Source organism: Lagopus muta, chromosome 9 (assembly GCF_023343835.1).
Source record: "Lagopus muta isolate bLagMut1 chromosome 9, bLagMut1 primary, whole genome shotgun sequence".
Classification (NCBI taxonomy): domain Eukaryota; kingdom Metazoa; phylum Chordata; class Aves; order Galliformes; family Phasianidae; genus Lagopus; species Lagopus muta.
This window is the reverse complement of record NC_064441.1, coordinates 4,644,650-4,665,285: the sequence shown is the minus strand read 5'-3', so window position 1 is coordinate 4,665,285 and position 20,636 is coordinate 4,644,650. Positions and strand designations below refer to the sequence as shown.

At 40.3% G+C, this 20,636-nt stretch overlaps 1 protein-coding gene across 3 annotated transcripts in view; it reads right to left on the bottom strand.

Moving 5' to 3' along the window:
- FNDC3B (fibronectin type III domain containing 3B) overlaps positions 1–20,636 on the bottom strand; it is a 149,030-nt gene that overhangs the window by 19,956 nt on the left and 108,438 nt on the right. For all 3 annotated transcript variants that reach the window (XM_048954494.1, XM_048954497.1, XM_048954496.1), the window contains exons 14-23: positions 19,978–20,064; positions 18,082–18,220; positions 17,405–17,476; positions 16,826–16,944; positions 15,893–15,998; positions 14,953–15,125; positions 13,294–13,407; positions 11,909–12,058; positions 8,377–8,657; positions 1,963–2,175 (exon numbers count right to left, since the gene is read on the bottom strand). In XM_048954494.1, the coding sequence (XP_048810451.1) occupies positions 1,963–2,175; positions 8,377–8,657; positions 11,909–12,058; positions 13,294–13,407; positions 14,953–15,125; positions 15,893–15,998; positions 16,826–16,944; positions 17,405–17,476; positions 18,082–18,220; positions 19,978–20,064 (1,454 nt within the window). The remainder of the gene's footprint in view (positions 1–1,962; positions 2,176–8,376; positions 8,658–11,908; positions 12,059–13,293; positions 13,408–14,952; positions 15,126–15,892; positions 15,999–16,825; positions 16,945–17,404; positions 17,477–18,081; positions 18,221–19,977; positions 20,065–20,636) is intronic.

The window sequence follows — 20,636 nt, the reverse complement described above, 5'->3', positions numbered from 1 at the left end:
AATCTCTACAAAAAAGCTATCTGAACTGCTAGGATCAGAACCTGACTTCTTGGTGATTCTTGTTCTTAAAAACAATTTGTTTACCTGTTTGTGTCGGTGAAAATGCTTTGAGATTACTTTAAAATCATCTCATATTTTAAACCTCATCAGTAAGGAAGGCTGCAACAAACAAACAGCGTGCTCAGATTCACCAAAGGAGAAACTGTAATATTGACTTGAGTCAGCCAGATAAAGTAAATTCAGATGCGTCAGAGAAGATATTAACTATAACTTCTGAAAGATGGAGAACAAGACAAAGACCATCCCTTTGGCTCTATTATCCATGCCCTGCCCAGAGTCAGATGCTGTCTGTTCTTTGAGCAGAGAGGACACCATGGCACCTTCCAGCAACAACCCTTTCAAACCATAACAGATTCCAAATCATCCTTCTATTCCATTTGACACCCGCACTTCACCTGCACTATTCTGTTAAAGCACTGCATAATTAAAGATGCCTCCACTCAAAGGACTGTCTTCCAGTGTTTTTCACAATTGTACGAGGAAACAGTCAGTGTAGATGAGTGGTTGCTCTGTGTTTTTGGGAGCCCACTCAAATTTAAAGCTTGGAAGACATAGCAGAGTAACAAGTGCAAGGAGCAGCAAATCCTCCTTATCAATAGTTCCTAAGAGACCATTTGCAGAAGGAAGCTTGTGCAAAACCAAAAAGTGATTCTAGAAACAGCTTTGTTTCTCTGCAGCTAGGTAATATAACTTATTTTAATCTTACAAGGAAACTTATTTCTCCAATGCAGAAACAGGTTTGGAACAATCTGCAGTTCACCATCCTACCTGCACTGCTACATGAAATCAAACAAAAGCAGCCTGCTGGATGTTTCTTTACAGCTGGCTTGCTCACGTGCTGCTGCAGGTGATGGGCTCCTGACAAGCATCACTGCACTCCAGAGAAACAGTTTCATCAGTTAAACTTTCAAATAGGTATTTATATTCATTGGACACCTCTCAGTATTAACACAGGGGAGTGTGTACCAACTCTGTATCAGTACAGTTGAAACAATGGGAGGTATTCAGGCATTATTCATGGAGGTTTTATTACTTAGAATTAGAGCTGTTGGGACAAATCTTCAGCTGGCACAAGCTCACACAGCTCTATTTAAATTAAAAGAATCATACTAATTTACACCAAATTATGATCTGTATTGAATGTCCCTATGGATTTGCTACTTCATACACCAGTTATTTTACCTAATTAAAGTCACTGTGAGTGTTTTTCAGTAAATTATGAACTATTTGTGATATTTATTCATTGAAGAGATCTTTGGAGCTATTTTGTCAAACCTTCCAAAACAAAGTTGTTTGTGAAAAGCTTCTTCCTGAACTATTCAATGTCTACTTGTGTGTTTCTTGCATACTGAAAGCTCTTATGGCTTTGAGGAAAACTTGAGGGAAGTGAAACACAGTAGATAAGCTCCTCAAGTATTCTTATTTTGTCATTCCTGTGTTGCTACCAAACTGATGCCAAGTTCACTTTTTCCAAAAGATCCAAAATATGATAGATCTAAAATCCCAACCATCATGCTCTGCTCAAAAAATCTTTTCCAGTTCTGTTTTTGCTTTTCCTAGACCTCTGACTCTGTGATCAGTTCTTTTACTAATACACACACTGCATGCAATACCTTTGCTTTCATATTTCAAAGGGAAAATCAGTGTGATTATAAAAGTAGGTAATAATTTTTGCTGGCAGAGGAGCCAGTAGTTTGCCAAAATATCACACTGCAGCAATGACAGCAGTTGTTCTACAGTAACTGGCAGCTTTGTTATGAATCCCTACTGAAACAACTTTTTGCATACATTTATAGCATCAAGTAATTGGGAAAACGTTTCTCTTTCTGCGATTCAAAGCTGCTTTATCATGAGCCAGAATTCATTTTTCATTAAGACAACGAGATGAATCAGATCTCTTACCTTTTATTTCTATCTTCAATCTGTAAGATGTAGACCATGTCATCGGTAGCATGAAGCTTGGAACTGCTGTCCCCCCATTTCAGCTTCAGGCTCTGAGGACCCGCTGCAGCACACTCCAGCCTAGGAGGTAAGGGTGGTAACGGCCTGGTTTTTGCTTTAATAAAGTGGCTAAATGGTCCAGCTCCAATTTCATTGACAGCCTGGATCCTAATCCTAAAATGAAGAAAAGTGATTGTTAAATAAAATGTTTTCACAAGGTTCTTGGTGTACAAAAATCTCAAGTGCAGCAGTGAAGATATGAAGAAATGCAGTAAGACAGAGGCAGAAGGATCTACCTAAGCAAACTCAGAAGCTGATGGCAGACAGCATGGGCATAACTGCCATGCAACCTCTCTCCATATTGGTAAACACATTTGGCAACCTAAGAATAGCATTATTTCTGTGTGTGCAGCACATCTCAAAGCATGCTGTTGGTGCACATTAAAGTCCACTTGGAAGAGCTAACCCTGGAAGGTTTGAATCACAACCCTTCTGTGGGTTGTAGACTGCTGTAGGTGTCTTAGCTTGTACTGCTTTGTCACTCACTTGTTTATTTGCACTTCAGTTTAATAATTTGCACAGTGAGAATCTGTTACAGGAATGAGTGAAGAGTGGTGGCATTCTACTCCAGTAATGTCAACAGCAACATCAAAACGAAAATGTGAAATATGTATTTGGAATGAGCTTTGACGGTTTATTAGATGTGAGATTCTGTCTAAGTAGAAATATTGGCACAGATGAGCCTGACAAAAGGCTGCTAAATCACAGAGAGAATCAGAGAAAAGAGGCTAGGCAAACTATAGTTTTAGATGGTGCATCAACTTTAGATCACTGGACAGATGCCATTGACTTTGGAAACTCTATGTCCTGCAACCCTGTATTTTCTCATGGGAAAAGACTCTGAAATATGCATTGCTTCTTCTTAAAAGTGTCAGCCACCAAGAAGCCAGGAACTCCCTGGGAAGGTGGAAAGGGGAGAAGGGAGAAGAGCAGAATCTGGTAAGCCATTACACAGGCTGCTTCAGAGAAAACAGAAGATAAATAGAAATATCTTTGGTTGGCATAGCTATTTACTTTTATCAAAGCATATAAAGTGATTAAGTTTGCATATATAATGTATGAGAAATTACTTTGCTTTGAAAAGCAAGTTTCTAGCTCTACCAGTAGAAAAAGGTTATGTAGCATTAAAGAAGTGAAAAGAATCCTCCAGAGAACAGGATTCCCAACTGAAAAAAACCAAAACCCATAAGCCATTTACCAGGGCAAACTGTCCCTTGGCTGCCTAAGCGTGGAAAGTGTTGAGCTGCATTTTCCTTTTCATCCTCCCTTTAGTTTCAGAAAATAGGTCCTGACCACTGTATGATGCTACACAGAGGTGACTTCCTCCTCCAAGAAGAAAACAGCAGGAAGAGGGGTCTATTGGGAGCCTCCTCTTCAAGTGTTGCACGCAAGTATTTGCAGGAAAAAGAACAAAGACTTCTCTCTTATCTTCAGAAGAGCAGTTAACATACGTTGAATTTATTTCATATGATGTTACTGGCTTGTTTCAGATCAAGAAGCCATTACGTTAATAGTCTTTCCAGTAAAAAAAGAGTGAAAATTGCCTGAACTTTCACTGGATTCAGGCAAGACACCTGTTAGCACATGCACAAAAACAGTAACAGCAACATGGCAAAACAGACTGCTTACACCAACACCTTCTGTTTTATTTTGTATTACCCACCACCACCTCAACTAACTCCTCCCAAGAGCAGTTATCACACCTGAAAACAAGGAGTGACTGAAATGAAGCTCTCAGATTTCACACCACACTTCTTAGACACGGGCTGGCAATGTGCATTTATGACGTGTGCACAAACATACGGCTCCATCTGCTGATCCACCTTCTGCCAGGTATTTGCACAGGGTTAAAATGTGCCTCTTCTCTCACTTGCGGTTGCTTTCATGGGCTGCATGGATCTCCTGGTGGCCCTGGTCCCACCATATGATGCACACAAACGGGCACTCAAGGCACTCACCCATCCACCCTTCTGACCCAGGAGCGCAGTGAGACCAATGACAATAAAATCAAATAAAGTAAGGCATCCGATGAATGATGATAAAGGGAAGGCAGTAACTGATTTATTTCCTTCTACCAGGGCTGGATGTGGTCAGCCCGTTTCTTCTGATTATGCCACCATAAAAATTCTCAGTCAATTGTCACTCTGCAGGCCTCAACCCTATATATTCATTCCCATATTTCCCCACTGCATCTTCTAAACAGTTAAAAATAAATACATCAAACTAAGTAAATTTAGAAACCATTAAAAGACCTTTAACAGACCATTATAGCCTCCTCGACCGAGGAACATAAACACACTAGAGATGAGGTTATTTTCAGCTTGGTCAGAAAATCCTTTGTAATGTATTCCAGCAAACTCAAAAATCATTTCTGAATTAATCTTACGGAGTCTGACATGTGAAGAGTTTCATTCACCAGTTCCCACAAGCAGAATGCCACCAGCTGCAATACATGCGTGTGTGAAAACCTGCAGATTTAGAACACCACAGACTACACAAAAGAGAGGAGAAGCAGCTCAGTCTCCTCCTGCCATCAGCCTGAATGTAAAGGACAGCAATCCTACCAGCCAGCCCCACAGGTCCCTCACACTGCACTCTTCTGGAAATGGAGCAAGACTTACCTTTAAACTTCAAAGCACAGATTTTGTTTTACAACTCACTGGGGCATTGCTAACTTGAGCATCCATGTGCATTCTTCTCTTTGCATGCTGGAAGATCTTTCCCTTGATACAGTTCAGAAATTAAAAATGTCTGGAATTTGTATTCCTAAATGAAATTAGAAATATGTGCTGCTATTTAAATGTAATGGGGCTTATCTGCCTCCATACACTATGTAACTTCAGAGCAAAAGAAGAATTCTTAAAAAAAAAAAAATCACTGTTTTGCAGTGAAGTGTCCTAACAGTGCTGCACAATTAACTACAGAAACTGTAGAGCAAAGCCTGGGAACAGAGTGTAACAGAAAATTGACATTTCTATTACTGTCAAATACTTATTTATTGTGGAGTATTTATTTATTCACTTCTAGTTAGATCAGTTCACAGAAAACCAGCCCTACCTTTGTTATGCTGTAATCACAGCTTCCAGAGCTCCAAGGCTACGTTAATAACATGGAAAGACTGCAGAACTCAAGATACGTTCCTGCAACTGGCTTACAGCAGTGACATTTATAGAGCGCTTTTGGGAGGCATCTGCTTATTGCAAAAGCAGTGCTGGTGCCTGACACTGGATGAGTCCTCGTGAAACCAGCCCAGCCTATCCACTGGCTGCATGGCAGAGGCATGCCCCAGCTCCTCACGCTTTGAATATATTCTAGGATGCAAATCCTTCTTGTGTTGTGCTGGCAAGATTTGCTGCCAAGACAGAGAAACCATCAAACCTGCCAGCTCCAAACGACCTCTGCAAAGAGCCCTGAGCTTCCTCTGCATGTATTTGAGTCGCACACGGGTGGTTGTCCCATCAGATGGATGCAACACCAGACCCAAGCCAACCAGCCCACTGGGGCAGACACGTGAGGGCCTACAGCCTGAATCGCAGTGCTATTCAAAACCATGCTCCTTTCTGATTTTTGCTTTGGTGGATTCAAAACATCCAACATTCACATTTCAAGTTCAGGGTTCCTGTAAACAAAACGTTTACAGTGGAATTCCAATGCAATCAAGCAAATAAGCCCTTGGCTACCTTCAGGTTCTGCTGAAACTTTGTCAAGAGATTTCACAGTCTCAAAATCAGTAGCATTGAGCTTGTTTAGTCTAAGAAAAACAAAGCCTGGAAGAAAACACATTCACTGCTTTTAGACGCAGCAGGGAATAAACACTTGAGAGAGAAAAGAGTTAAGTTAAACAAAACTGACATGAAAAGAGAAACTATTGGTGAAGAAATGAAGAGAATGACATCAGTGAAGTTCTGAACAGCCCTTGATTAAAGCAGGGAGGGCTGAAATCCCCATCCCAACATCTTTCAGAGAACAGCCTGATAAACACATTGGAAGAAAATACATAGTGTCAATCAATAGCAAAAATACTTTGACATACATTTCCCAGTTACCACAGCAGTCTTTTTGTGCTATAGATTGTGCTGCATAACGTGTAACTGGATTTGTCCCTTGTCTTCTCTGGCAGACATGAGATGTAAGGACTGAGACGATCTTTCTCTTGTTTTATTTTTAAAATAAAGCTTTCATATAGTATTACTTCTTATTAGTCACTCACTGGCTTGTACTTTTCACACAACATTTTCTTTCTTTGTAAGAACTCAGTCTTACAACAATATTTAGAATAGTTGCAGACTTAATGCTCACGCTTCAGCATTTTCATTTGGATCAGAGACAGCCAGACTCCCCGACTACAAATAAGTAATTTAATATAGTGTTTTTCACAAATTAAAGAAACAAGAATGCAAAAAATAAAACAATCTAGTATGATCTCAGCACAACAGTATTTTTACAGCAGCACGACTAAGAGCTTCGGGGACTGCATCCTGATTAGAAAGCAGAGTAACGTCCCGTCCATCACTTCATTCTGTACCTCTGTTTCCAGGCTTTGGAGACAAGGCTGGTATCCAAAACAAAGCTACAGACAACTAGAAACCATCTAAAGAAGGGACTGAAGGACAAAGGCCTCTGTGATGAATGCTCAGAGCTGTTTTGACCGAACATAAGAGGAGAAACCAAGTAGTACAAGATGTACTACCAAAGACTATGCCTAAAGATGCTGCACAGCTGGGTATCCAGTCAATAAAGAAACTGTTCAGCTCTTTTACTACCTGCATGATGTCTTCAATTGGTCTTCAAAGTTGAGTTCTCTGGTTTGTCTTGGAATAAGACCCATGAGCACCAGTGTAGAGAGAAAGAAAAGGGGGAGAACGTGGAGGTGGAGGGAGGCCAGAAGCATGATGACAGCAACCTGAACTGGTTCAAACTGCTCTGCAGCTTTGCCCATGTGCTATACTTTCACAAACACCTGTAGCTTGCCTAGGCCAGTGTAGAGGCTAGAAGAAGCATCTCCTCTTTTACACTTTTTTTTCTCTACCCAACTTACAAGGTCAAAAATAGGGACAGTTTTCACTAAGACCAGTTTTCCCAGTCAGGAATGATGCAACAACACTTTGCTGGCACAGAAGTGGGGTCAACACGAGGAAGGATCAGGAGGCTTCACGCTGCAATAAGCACAGCTGATGAGGAAACACTTCTTTTCTGCTTTTGTCAAAAAGAATCACAGCTACAAACCGCTGAAGAACTGCAGACAACAACGATGCAGGTGTACTTCCTGGATTTGTATGATTCAGACTGCCAGAGGAACTCTTTTTTAAAAATAAATCTACTTTTTCATTGTTTTACAACATGTTTTTAAAACCCAGATACTGTAGGCAAAGATCAGGACACACTGCACTGGGCACTACAAGTAATGGAAGTATGTTTCTTTGTTAAGTAACTTCTAGTATGAGTATTTGCGTATTTGCCACAAGAAGGTCTCTTCCTGAAAACATGGGAAAATTTGGGAGTAGAAATTTTCATATGAACTCTACAAGATCTGTAAAACTGTGATGCTGCATACAAAGAACAAATAAATGTTACAGTAATTCTGTGCCATATCTAATTCTACAGCTGTGCAATCAGATTTCAGGCTTTACTAGAACAGTACTTAAACCAGAATTCCTCTCATCACATCTTCTGTTGCAGTGCCTTTCACTGCCTGCACAGAACCCTTTTTGAGTTTTTAATCTTAGTTCACATTGGGGAAAAAAAAACCACATAAGCTTAAGCACTAAGCTGATAGTGTCATTTTTGCAACGTCACTTAGAAATTTAGAATCTGAACTGTTGTCAATAAATTGCTTTAAACTCAGATTATCTTTTAATTAGTTTTCATTTTCCAGTAAGAAAAATAGCTAGAGCTACATAAACAAAAGTTACCTGTGTGCAAACCCCTTCACAGAGATCAATATATTTAATAATAAGCTCTTGTAACAGTACTGATAAGAATTTGGAAAGTTAAAAAAAAAAAAGACAGAAGTTGCACTTTAATTTTAGTTCTCTATAATTTTTGGAATTATTTTACCTACCGGTGTCCCTAATGCAAAAGCAACTTCAAAAGGAGAGGTCAGAGATAACAGGAGAAGAGAAAGAAGAAAGAGGAAGGTGGGGAAATGCAGTATTTGAACCTGAACTACTGCAATTTGTTCCATAAAGCAGCTACTGCAGATTTCTAGGCTCATTTGGCTTTTTTCTACTCCCTCTACATGCCATAAACATTTCCCATGTAGAATTAAACCACGTAATCTCATCCTGAATAAATACCACAAAAAACTGTACTCACCGGTATGAGGTTTCTGGAAGCAGATCATGAATAACATAACTCGTAACATTTCCTACAGGAATGCTGATGTCACCAAGGTCAATGTTGTATGAAGTAATCTCAGCTCCGTTATTGCATGGCTCTTCCCAGTTCAATGCAAGGCACACAGAAGGTGAGAGCTGACAGGCATCCACGTGCTCATCCTCCAGCACAAAGAGGGTAGAGACTGCATCAGGTACAGATGCAGGGATCCTGCAGGTTACCAGTTCACTGTAGGGTCCAGCTCCTGCCTGGTTAACAGCCTGTGTGGAACAATGACACTGTATAGAATAAACGTTCTCTTTCACACGCCTATCAAGTTCTTAAATCACAAACTGTGCAGCCTGGAACAGCTCCATGGATTCCTCACAGAGGATGCATCACTGGCTCATTCTCCAAAGGATGATTCATACCATCTACCTGGATTAGGGTAATTAATATCTTCCTTATTTACTCAGGAGTGCCACTCAGGAAAACTGGAGAATACATTTAATCAAACTTCATGGTAACCTTTTCATCTGCAGCAAATTTGGTTTGCTAAGAGGTAATGTCAAAGTCAGCGTGCTGCCAGTGACAGGTGACATCACAGTGCCCAGCAAACTGCTTACCTGAAATTATCAAATTGGTCTGCATAAAAACCTCAGTTTCTGCAGTGTGGAACATGATGTGCCAATGTAAGGGACATTTGACTTGCTGTGAGTTACACAGGTTCCTAGCTCAGACAGTGAACAGTTAATTGGACGCTGAAAGTTTCTGTTATAAGAATACACAAGCTCAGCATGGCACTAAGCCTATGACTCAGATTTCCCCAGGAGTCACAGGTCACTAGCTACCAACTACCAAAGTAGATAGCTCAATATTTTCCACCAGAGAGGAGACCAAACAATTCCCAAACTCCTCATCCTGATTCACAGATCTAGGATCCCAGCAGAAAGTAAGGTTCAAACTCTGGCCCCTTTCTGCCCGTTGATTAGAGGCTGATGCCTTTGCAAGCTCGACATCACACAATTGCACAGGCCTGCCTTACAAACGGTTGACTCTCAGTCAGTGCTATGTGCTGTGTATGCTGCACTGTTACCTTCTCACTCCTGTGCAAAGAATCACAGAGCCGTTCAGGCTGGAGGGGACGTTGGGACATACCTACTGCAACTTGTTACTCAAACCAGGCCCAAGGCTGAGTGTCAGGTTGCATGTGCCTTTGTCCAGCTGCAGCAGGTGCAGCCCTTCAGAAACAGCTTTTGCTGTTTCAAATCATTGCCCACCACCCATACTCCCAAAGCACTGGGGGAAGTGAGCCGACTCTCTGAACAGATGACAATTAACCTGGAAAGCCTGTGGTTGCAATCTTGCCAGTAGGAGCATGATGGCAAGGAAAGGATGCGTCAAACACTTGCTTGGTTCCTTGCCTATGCTAGGCTACAGTGACTATTTTTTTTCTACTATGCATAGTACAAATACAAAGCCATGCTCTGTTTTTCCAGGAGGCGTTTTATTCAACTGAAGAAACAGATAATAAAGTTAGATTTGTCAGCCCTTAAAAAGCCCTTCAAAACAAATCCCGCTCCAGGGACATCTTCAACTGAGCAAAGCGCTCCTAGAACCGTTAAAACTGAGCCTTGTTTTGTGGTCTGCCTCTAAACCAGCGTTTGGCAATCTGTATCTTGCTCCAAGCAATTTATTTTTAGTGGTGCTTTTAACTGCTTTATTAGACAACCTCATCATCATAACTGATGGGAATTTCATTCTTCTTTGTTCCTAGATGCTTCCCCCCACCTAAATGACATAATATTTCCCTTTGCAGATGCCATGATTGTTTTCAGGAATATTCATTACAGGAAAAAAAAGTTGAGCAACAGTAAAGACAAATTGTCTACCTTCAAGATACATAAGCCTGATTCCTCAATTCTCTCTTTTTATCAGGTTACTGTAGATTGAGATAGCAGCATTGCATGTTTATTAGAAGACTGAATAGAAGTAGTTTGGGAAATCTTTATTTTTATAAAGTGACAGAAATATTTTTTGCTAGAGCTGCTAAGAGACACGAATAAGAACCATTATTCTCACCATTAAAAAAAAGAAATTTCTGATACAATTCAACTCTCCTTTGTCTGCAACACATGCTTCATTAATTTTCATGTAATTGCTTAAATGTTGCAGCTTATCTTAGATCATGGTTTCTCAGACTTGCATCTCCATATTATAGACTGACTACAGGATGAAGCCCTCTAGGAAGCAATGCATGGGTCACTGATAGATTTCAATAAAATCTCTTAGTGCTGTTGGGCATTTCATTTCACTTCATCTATGGAAGAAATTACACTGGCCTTGTCAAAACCGAGGTGGATGTGTGCAACATTTCTGTGGCACAAAATGTAAAATTAATGTTTGCTTGAAATCAACCCCATACAGCTGTCTGTTTCCATTTTTAACATCAGAATCTCTGAGTTCCCCAGCATCCACCACAGAAGTGCTCTCATGGTCACCTCCCTGCTCACTGGGTTCTGAATACCTTCCTTCTTGAGCAAACAGATGCACCTTTGGGCTCAGACTTTCAAGCCACCCATTGATGTTCATTCAACAACTTTTTCCAGCACTGCCAGAGCAAGGTATAGGGCACTTCCACTTACAACAAAGTTACTAAGCACAGCTGAGCATACTTAGAGGTGTGGGGCCCTTGCTCTTTGGCTGTTGACCAACTGCTCAAAAGAAACTTAGTAAAAGAAAGTCTATGTCCTGCTGGAAAAAAAAAAAGCTGAGAAGGAAACACTTGACAGAAGTGTGCTGTCCCTGATCAAAGGAAATGCCCTGGGTGGTCCACCTCCTGCCAGCTTGGTGGGGATATGAACCTTTGGTTGGATTTACTTCTGACACTCACTCTATCTTGATGTACAAATAGATCTTTTGGAATCTCATGCAAAATTATTTTTACTTCACTTTCACTTAACTTTGCTTTGCATTTTTCAGTGGACATAAGGGAGAACAGAGTAGACATAACCTCACAGATATAAGAGAAAATGGTACAGATGAGGACTCACCTTTTGGCAGCTACAACCATCTAAGTGCATGAGAATCCACTCAGCTGCTTTATTTGATAAATGAAACAGATGTTGGAGTTTATTGTTTAAGCTAGGGAATCTGCAACATCCACTTGGGAGGTAAATGTTTACATATTACCAAATATTTGTTTTTTTAAAACGTTCTCATTTTATTTTACCATCAGAGCTCAAGGTAGTCGTTAAAAGTATCATTCACTAGAAATTAAGAATTAATTTTAAGAATTAATTAATAATTACTCCAACTCTCTTGCTGGAATAACTGGTCTGTCACTTGAATAGCATTGAATCAAAACCTTGTTAGAGCAGCCTGCATTATTTAAAATACATGAAGCCTGCACCTAACTTTCAAAACATAGAACTTCATAGAGTCTATGTAGGAAAAAAACCAAAATGCAGCAGAAGGTAACCATGACTACATCTTAAGTAGCAGTGCATGTAAAAACATGCAGCTTCCATACCTGTAGCCTACAGCAGTACTGCGCTGCTGCTGACAGCTCACTGATTTCAAAACAGGTATCTGTGCCATTATATGCAAGTTGTAGAGATTCCTCATCTTCTCCCCACTCTAATCTGTATTCAGAGATGTCAGCACCAGAACATTCAGGACTCTGCAACACAAATATTCATATCATTTGATTTAGAAATGAGCACTGCACATCTTTGTGTTTCACTGCGTAAGAAAGAAACAACCTGACAAAACCCTCTTATTTTGAAATTAATGGCACTACTGCTGTTGCAAATTGAAGTGCCCTAAATTAGTGTTCCCCTAGTAGGTTACTGAGACAGTCTAGTTCTGCACAATGTTTACCTGAAAGAAATAGACAGAAATGAGAGCATATGCAGCTACTTCACTTTTCATCACAACACCCAGTAATAAATTGTCTTTCCACTGGCTTGGCAGATGCATAGCCGTGGAGAATGCAAAAAAGCATCAATCTAGTCAATCAAAATATCTCTGGAAGAGATGGCCTTCGAGCCTGAAGCAGTTATTCACGTTACTGAGAAAAGATTGACCTCAACAATCATAGCAGCTCATCTGGGGTTTTCTATGCAAGTCAGCCATCAAGCTGATGCACAAAGCATGGGACAGGGAAGGTGGACCTGGGTAGATTAATGTCCACACAAAAACTCATGAACATCAGTAACTTCCTTCTCACCAGAGGTATCCTTTTGTGGAGGGCAAGGCAAGCTGCATGGCTGAACAGCTGCTGGGTGTTCCAAGACAATCTGTGACAGAATTACAGCCTCACTGTTCCATATTACACTGCTTATGTCATCTTTCCTGCCTGCCTTAATTACATAATATTTTTAATGACACCAATCAACACTTCTGTGTTTCAGCTAAGACTTTCTTAAAGAATCTAAAGTCTAAGATGGTGAAGTATGGAGAAGGAATGCATGCAGACTAAAATAAAAGTAAATATTTGGGGAAGAGACAAATAATTTACGAGAAAGAGCTAAATTGTATGCATTTGTGCTGGGTTCATCTCATATCAGAGACTTCACCTTCACCCAAAATAAAATATTTGCCTTCATAATTCCCCCTCAGGACATTCTGACATGCTAGAAGTTTATAGAGCGCACTTTAGACAGACCAACGCTACCATGTGACAACAGTGTAGGATGTCCTGTGTCTGAATGCTGGTCCAAATGGCTCAAGATCAACTTTATGCTTTAAAAAGAAGAAAAGATGGCTTTTGATAATAGAAGAGTTTCTGCGTACGATTTTACTGCAAAAGTTCTTCTGAACCAGTTAAAATCTCTTGAGCTACTTTTCAAGAGTGCAGAAACATTAGTTTGGATAAGGAAAACAGAAATTAAACAACAAGGACACACGACCTACCTCCCAGTTTACAAGTACACGTGTGTCAGAAAGGAAGGACAGGGAAGGTGCTTTGCACTGGCCAGGCGGCCCTGCTGCCGTGGTGATCTCTGTAGCTTCTGAGTATGGCCCATACTAGAGAGAAACAAGGTATGTGTACATCAATACACAAACATATTCACAGCTCACATTCAACAAAGGCTTTTCAACAACAGCACATAGGAATTTTCTCAATGCAATAAACTAGCTGAAAGATAAACTAGGCTTTCAGCACTCACTGCTACATATCAGAGTGTAGCATTAGACCATGTGAATTATTGAGATGTTACAACGTGAGGAATGCTTAGGTATCAGCAGACTGCACTTTGGCTGCTCCACGACATCCTCCTGTGCCACGATGACTGCCTGTGAAAGCCAAAGCCAATTCCAATTTACCAAAGAGTAGGATTGGGTGCTGAGCAATAGAAAGCTGAGAAGCAGTTTGTTTCCCTCTACCTTACTTCAAGGTATTCCCATACCTATACCATAGCCTGGCTTTCTGTCTGGCTGTGAGGAGGAGCACAACAACACAGTGGAGGTGAAATCCAGCTTATATACAAAATGCTTGCTGTATGTTAAATGCAAGAGGATGGCATATGATGGAGCTGCAGTCTGGGTGTATAGCAGCAGCATGTCACCAAGTGCCACCTCACCCAGCGGTTGTAGGGGCCTCTGTGGGCAGCTCAGCCAAATGGTCAGAGATTTGAGCCTTTGGTAAAAGAATCAGCAAAAGAAAAAACAAATTTCAACAGCCAGGAAAGCTGACTTCAGCCAGCAGCACAAGCACAGCAGAACTGGGGCTGTGTGAGTGGGATAATAAATTTTGTTCGGTACATCCCCAAGCTAATTAGAAACCATTCTCCAGAACAAAGGAACATTACATATTAGCAATTAGAGGAAAAACACTGAAACTTAATATTTTGGAATGGAATACTAATAAGTATGGAAAAATGAACCATTATGAAGGCTGAACAACACTAAAATTTTTGTTCCAGACAACCTCTCAATGGGCACCTGTCAGTATCTCTGCTAGCAGTGAAGGCTAACATTCATTGCTTTGTCTGAATTACAAAATGTACACTACAAAGAAATCTCACATCTTTACTCTGGCTGTTTCTTTACACTACAGGACAGAGAAAGGCTAGTTGGTATGTCCTTAGGAAGATGTAATCTTACAACGAAATCATAAACAAACAAGTATTCCTTAGATTATATCAATACCTAAGTGAAATCCATCATTTTTACACAGTTAAGATTTGAAACAGTAGAAAAGATCAGTGGAATAAGAGTAAAGAGAGATATTCTTGTAAGAAGATAAGACTGTTAGCAGGGATTTTGCATGTTTTGGTCCAGCTGACTCAGGCCAGCCAAGCCACGTAAGTATCTGAAATCTTGTTTCAGAAGAGCTAGATTCAAAACCACAGCTCAACTTCAAAAGTTCTTTTAAGCACTTCTCACTTTATTTTCTCCTGCCCATCTCACCTTTGTCTTTCTGATCATCAGCGCTAATGCAATCACTGTCCAGAACTGCACATCTTTGACTATCAGCACTAATACACAGTCCTGGATGGTCATTTGCATCTCTGGCAATTTACCACCAGTGAGAAAAAGCCAAGCTATGGTCCAGCACACTGCACATACCCCACCATCGTTCAGAGCTCTCACTCTGAACCGATATGTTGCTCCTGGGAGAAGGTTGCTAACTGTGCACTCCAGATCAGGACCATGGTATACTTCAGAAACAACTTCTTCTGGTTCTGTCATTTCTACGCTGTATTCTGAGATGGGACAGCCACTTTCTGATGCAGGGACATCTAAAACATAAAGACATGACGTTAAAGACATTAATAACATAAGGGCACGTGCCAGAAAGATTTTTTTATTTCACGTATCACTGATCTATCACACACACACAATATATGGATACATATTATCAGCAACAATTTCCTTCTTTGATAGATGCCTTACCTGCAATACCTCCAGCACAGGAACGATCAGCATAAACTAATTACTTGTAACCCTAAACATTCACTAGGTCAGACTGCTGTGTGGAAGATCAGCAGCTCCTCCCAAGGCTGTGACCTCTCACCCTGGAAACTGCATTTGCTTCCAGAAGGTGCCCAGCGACTTTTTAAGCAGAACAAAGTAGTTCCTCTTCTGAAGAGCTGTTTATTGCCCCAGCACAAAGAATAGGACTGAAAACATTCCCTCTGGGTCAAAGACAACTTAGGAGGCACGTGGTATGGGGTCTGCCTGACCTAATCTTGGCTGCTCGGCTGTTGTTGGACACAGGGAGTGAGGGTCACATACACTCCAAAACTACTACTTACACATGGGATTTCTGGCAAAGCCTCACTAACACCTCATAAAAACACAAGCAACTTCCATTCTCAAACTTCATTAGTCACACTGCTAACATTTATGAGATTTTAAATCTCTGCACAATGATCTAAACCTTGCGCTTCACTTGAGATAACAGCTTTGTGCAAAACTAAATTTGTTTCCCATGTCTGTGTTTGGCTTGCTATATCTTTTCCACCATGAAAACAACCTATTTGATTGATATGCTCCTATGGCTCACCCCATTGCAGCTGAACTTCTTTGTGCTTCGGCTTCCCCAAAACTCTTGGTGGCCGGCAGTGACCTGGTGCAACACTTAGCGTACGGACAGGTAAACTTTCTGAGCACTGGAAGAGAAAAAGAGCTCAAGTTAGCTCTGTGGTACTTCTAGCACCTGCAAAGCAAACCACGAGTAGAAAGTGATAAAAAACTACTTTATAGAACAACTATTTCTGAAAGTTCATATGAACAAAGGGCAGCAAATACTATCAGGCATGTTTCTTACAAATGCAACTAGCAGAGCTCTTCCATTAGCCTACTCAAATTTGCAGCACAGGAATTGTTACTGGTTCCTGTGGAATCAGCCTTGGAATACTGGCTGATTCGATGGGGCTCATCATTGCATTTTTCCTTGTTACTAAAATAGCATCAAGTCCTATTGTACTCAATCATAAAAAAAAAAATCAAAGCAATAAAAATGAAAGTGTAAGTACTAAAATATTCTAAACTAAAGAAGGGAACGACAGCAATCAATGGCTGAAAAGGGAGCCTAAAATTTTCCAAGAACAACTCCTCCACATGGAAGCTCATCACCCCTACAGTCACCAGCATTCGTCAGTATGGGCTCACACAGATGAGTCTGTGGCACTTCTCAAGCAAGTGGTCAGACCAGACAAACACTGGGCTTTTTTCTAGACTACATGTAAATATCTACAGGTTGGAGGAAAGCAAACCACCCTAAATTGCATTTTGACTACAATTCACCAGATTCACATAGAAATCTTCCAAAATTTAGCAGCTTGCAAGAAAAAATTAACTGCAGTCCTTGTAGCTTTATTCTATTCTGGGGAAAATATTCACCTTTGAAAAGCAGAGATCATTTACCATACATAGCAGATAAATCTCAAAAAAAATGACAGAAAATGAATAGCCCTGACTGCTAAATGCTACTTACCTGACTGTGTCCGCCAGTGCTGATACAGCATGCCCGGAGTTTGTACAAAGTGCCTGGTTTCAAGTGAGTACAGGTATATTCTGTAGCTGATCCACTATAAGCCACTTCCCATTGATTTGCTAGAAAATCAGATATATCCAAGTTCAGAAAAGCACAAATGCAACAAGTTTACTAATGTCACAAATAACATTTTTAAGATGGTTTTCCCTGTGATTTATTTCCTGGAGTCATTAATTTCAATACTACTATGAATATTATTCCTGCTTTAGGACATATACATACCTAGACACATATATAGGTAGAAATAAACACAAAAAACACACACAATATATGTATTTCTAAAACATATTGAATATAAAATAAAACAGTAGCTTCAAGGCCTATAATGTAAAATTCCACTGGTCATGGAGAAAAAGAGCATTCTTAAAACCAACCAATCAACCCTTCCCCAAGAATCCTGTAAAGGTTAGGGCTGTAACTCAGTTTCCATCACCTCTGCATCACACTGATAGCCAGAAGGGCCTGTATTTCTTTACAATTGTCAGAACAGATTGAAATGAAAACTTGCTTCAGGTTTACCTTCCGGACTTCCTTGAGAAATCTCTAAGAGATACTTCAGGATTTCTGAACCACCGTTATCTTGTGGAGGATCTAAAAAGAAAAAGCCAACAAAAAACAACCAGGGATGTTGTTAGTAAATCAGGATAAGGATTGAAATAGAACAAAAAACTTACAGAAACTGTTTCTGATTCTGCTCCTTCTTGTCCACAAACCACCTCCCACCACGCTATCTACGCCAAGAAATTCATAGCAGAAGGGGACAGCAGAATTTAGCTTTCAGAATGGCTCACAGTAACATTTTATAAAGATGCCACAAACAAAAAAAATGGAAAAAGTACTGAAAAAGATGGGATATGGATGTTTGCCCCATTGACAAAGGAAGCAGTAGAATGAGAAGCAGCATCCATCTACAATGAGGCACGAAGTGGAAGGTAAAAAGCCTGGATGCGCACTTGATTAAAAGTCCAAGTTCACTAGCTAAAAACAAGCAATAATTCTGATTCTTAAAGCATAATTGCTTTTACACATCTTCCAAAATACTCACATAATTAAGCTGGCGAGATTTCCAAATATATGCTGCTTTGTGTACTGAGAAGCCACATGAAATCCACGTGACAATACATATTAACAGAACTACACCAAATTCAGCATGATGACCCCCACAGAATCCCCTGTGACAAACCAAAGTGGCTTACCCCACTTCACACTAAAGCCATGAGATGTTATCGGCCCCTTAATGACAGGTCTGGTTGGAGGTCCTGGCCTGTCAGGGCTTGTTGTGCAGACCAAAACTTCACTTGGAGAACTTTTTCCTTCCACGTTAGAAGCGAACAGCTGGGGAAAAAAGAAATAAGGTAACAAATTTAACACTGCTTCCTGTAATAGTTTTGCACAGGATACATATCATTAAAGAAAACAGCATGTCACATTCCAAAACAGTGTGTGGGATGTTAATAACAGCTGATTGTCAGCATCATTTCTCCAGAAACCACGCTGATTTTCCAATCTCTTCACCAGCAACAGATGACGGTGAGTTTAAGGTAATGGCACTACTGTTTCTCTTTTCTTTTTAAGGCAAGAAAATCACATGGCAGCTTGAGGTTATTTACTCACAGGAGATGAAGATAATAACAACTATGCTATTACTTGGAGGCATTGCAAACTAATATTTAAAACAAATTATTTCAGATATCAGTGAGCAGTAATTAAAAATATAGAGTAGATTGACAGGCAACCAAGTGATGTGTGATCTATAGACCCTGAAACTAGCAGGATGTGCACCAAGTCAGCTTTCTCAGGTGAAAATCTTTTGTCTCTTCCCAAGAACACTTTCTGGTGACTTCAGTGAGAATGCTGCTAAGGGAGAACATGGGGACTTGGCCATGAGACAGAGGAGATCAGGATCACACAAGAAACCCCAAATGGTCTAACACTGTGTGGCTGCTGAGAGCTGCGTTAGCTCATACGAGTCTCTGGGACATAAATCTGCTGCCAAGGAAGTGAGTAATAAAATATTTATTGTAATTGCTAATAGTAAATATAAGCTAGCAGGAACTTTTCCACTTGGAGAGCTCTGCAATTCTCAGGAACGGCCATTTCTATCCCCTTCTCCTAAAACAGGCTTTGGAGAAAAGAATTTGTAATTTTTTAGGCCAAAAAAGTAAACTGAAGTTCTCCAGCCTGTTATATGCTTGCCTTAAAGAAGTCATCAAAGCCAATATCAGTTCACTGTTTCTCATTGAATTTGACTGGCTCTTAACTTTCTGCATATGGAAATGTTACCCTTCTGGTTTGCTAAACTGAAAAGCCAGTTATGATGTGGACATCCCTACTGACCAGCTACCCTCCTCATCCCCGCTTCTTTATTTCTTACTGCCGCCTTTTCTAATTATTTAATCATCTCTTGGTTCTTCCTGATTGTTCTTCAGTTTGAGGCATCCTACCATGAACACCAGAGAGATGACATGGACAAATGCTCTAGGGAATCAGTTTGAGATATAAATGTAATACAATCTATTTATAACTTGTAAGGAACTTATATATTGCTTTATTTGTACTGCTGAAGTCTGCACTAACCCAGCAGGAACTGAAACTTCATCTTAAACTGACTGTTAATTTGGGATCTTCAACACTTCCGAGCCCCTCCTTCCCCAGCCTCAAGTCCTTCACTTTCTCATCTGCTTGCTAGAAATAGAAATGAAACTTTCCTTTCAAGTCACTGATAAAATTACTGAATAATATATACCAGAGTTGTTTTGCAGGGAACCTCACTAGAAAACAGTCACTGATCTGCATAAATTAAGTTCCTCCCTACTCTTAGTTCACTATTACCTGGAGTCCCGTAACAGTCCACCACCTATTTTTTGCCAGCCCAGAATTAGCTGGATGGTTCCCACTGCTCATTTTACAACGCTGCTGTGATACGAGTTAATGGAATTCATCCATCAGTGTAAAATAACCCCTGATGTCACGGGGAGAATTTGGATTGGATGGCTCAGCTTAGCAGGTGGCAATAAAGGGTCCCTACAGCGCCAGGAAAAAAACATCCAGTGCAGGAAATGCTGTGCAATGACAAAAACAAGGAGATTCACCCTGAATTTATACTGCGTGCTTCTTCTGAGGTTCTTCACAGTACAGGCTTGCTCCTCTCCAGTGTACTTTGGGTGAAACACGCTATCCTAGAGAAACAGACAAAAATAAACACATTTCCAGTAAGTGCCCTCTGTATTAGTGTACAGCTAGAATCTATCTCAAAGAGGCTTTGCAATCAAGGTTTTATTTTGTTTGCCTTTTTTAGGCTACTAGGTCACAGTAACATTCTGTTAGGACAGTGCAACTGATCTGAATAATATAATTTGGCTGTAAAATAAGCGCAAGAGCAGTAGCAGCAGTTTATCACATATAAGAGAAATAAAAGTGACAGATGATGACAGAAAGCAAGCACACTCCTAGGCAGGCAGCAGAACACAGAGGACTATTTAAGGACAAACTGCCCTATAGGTTATGGTCTCCTCTGAAGCTTTGTGAAGGAACTGTACATGGCAGCAGACAATTTTTGCTAAGAACTTCATCTAATTCTTAAGCTAAGGATTCCAAATTCTGCTGTGGAGCTGAACAAATCACACATCCATGTCCTGCCAAATACTGCATACTCTCAAAAGGCATTCTATTAATTTTTTTTTTCTGTTACATAACGTTTTAAGAATCCTCACATAACCTTTGATTGGAACAGCCCTTCAAAATAGCAATC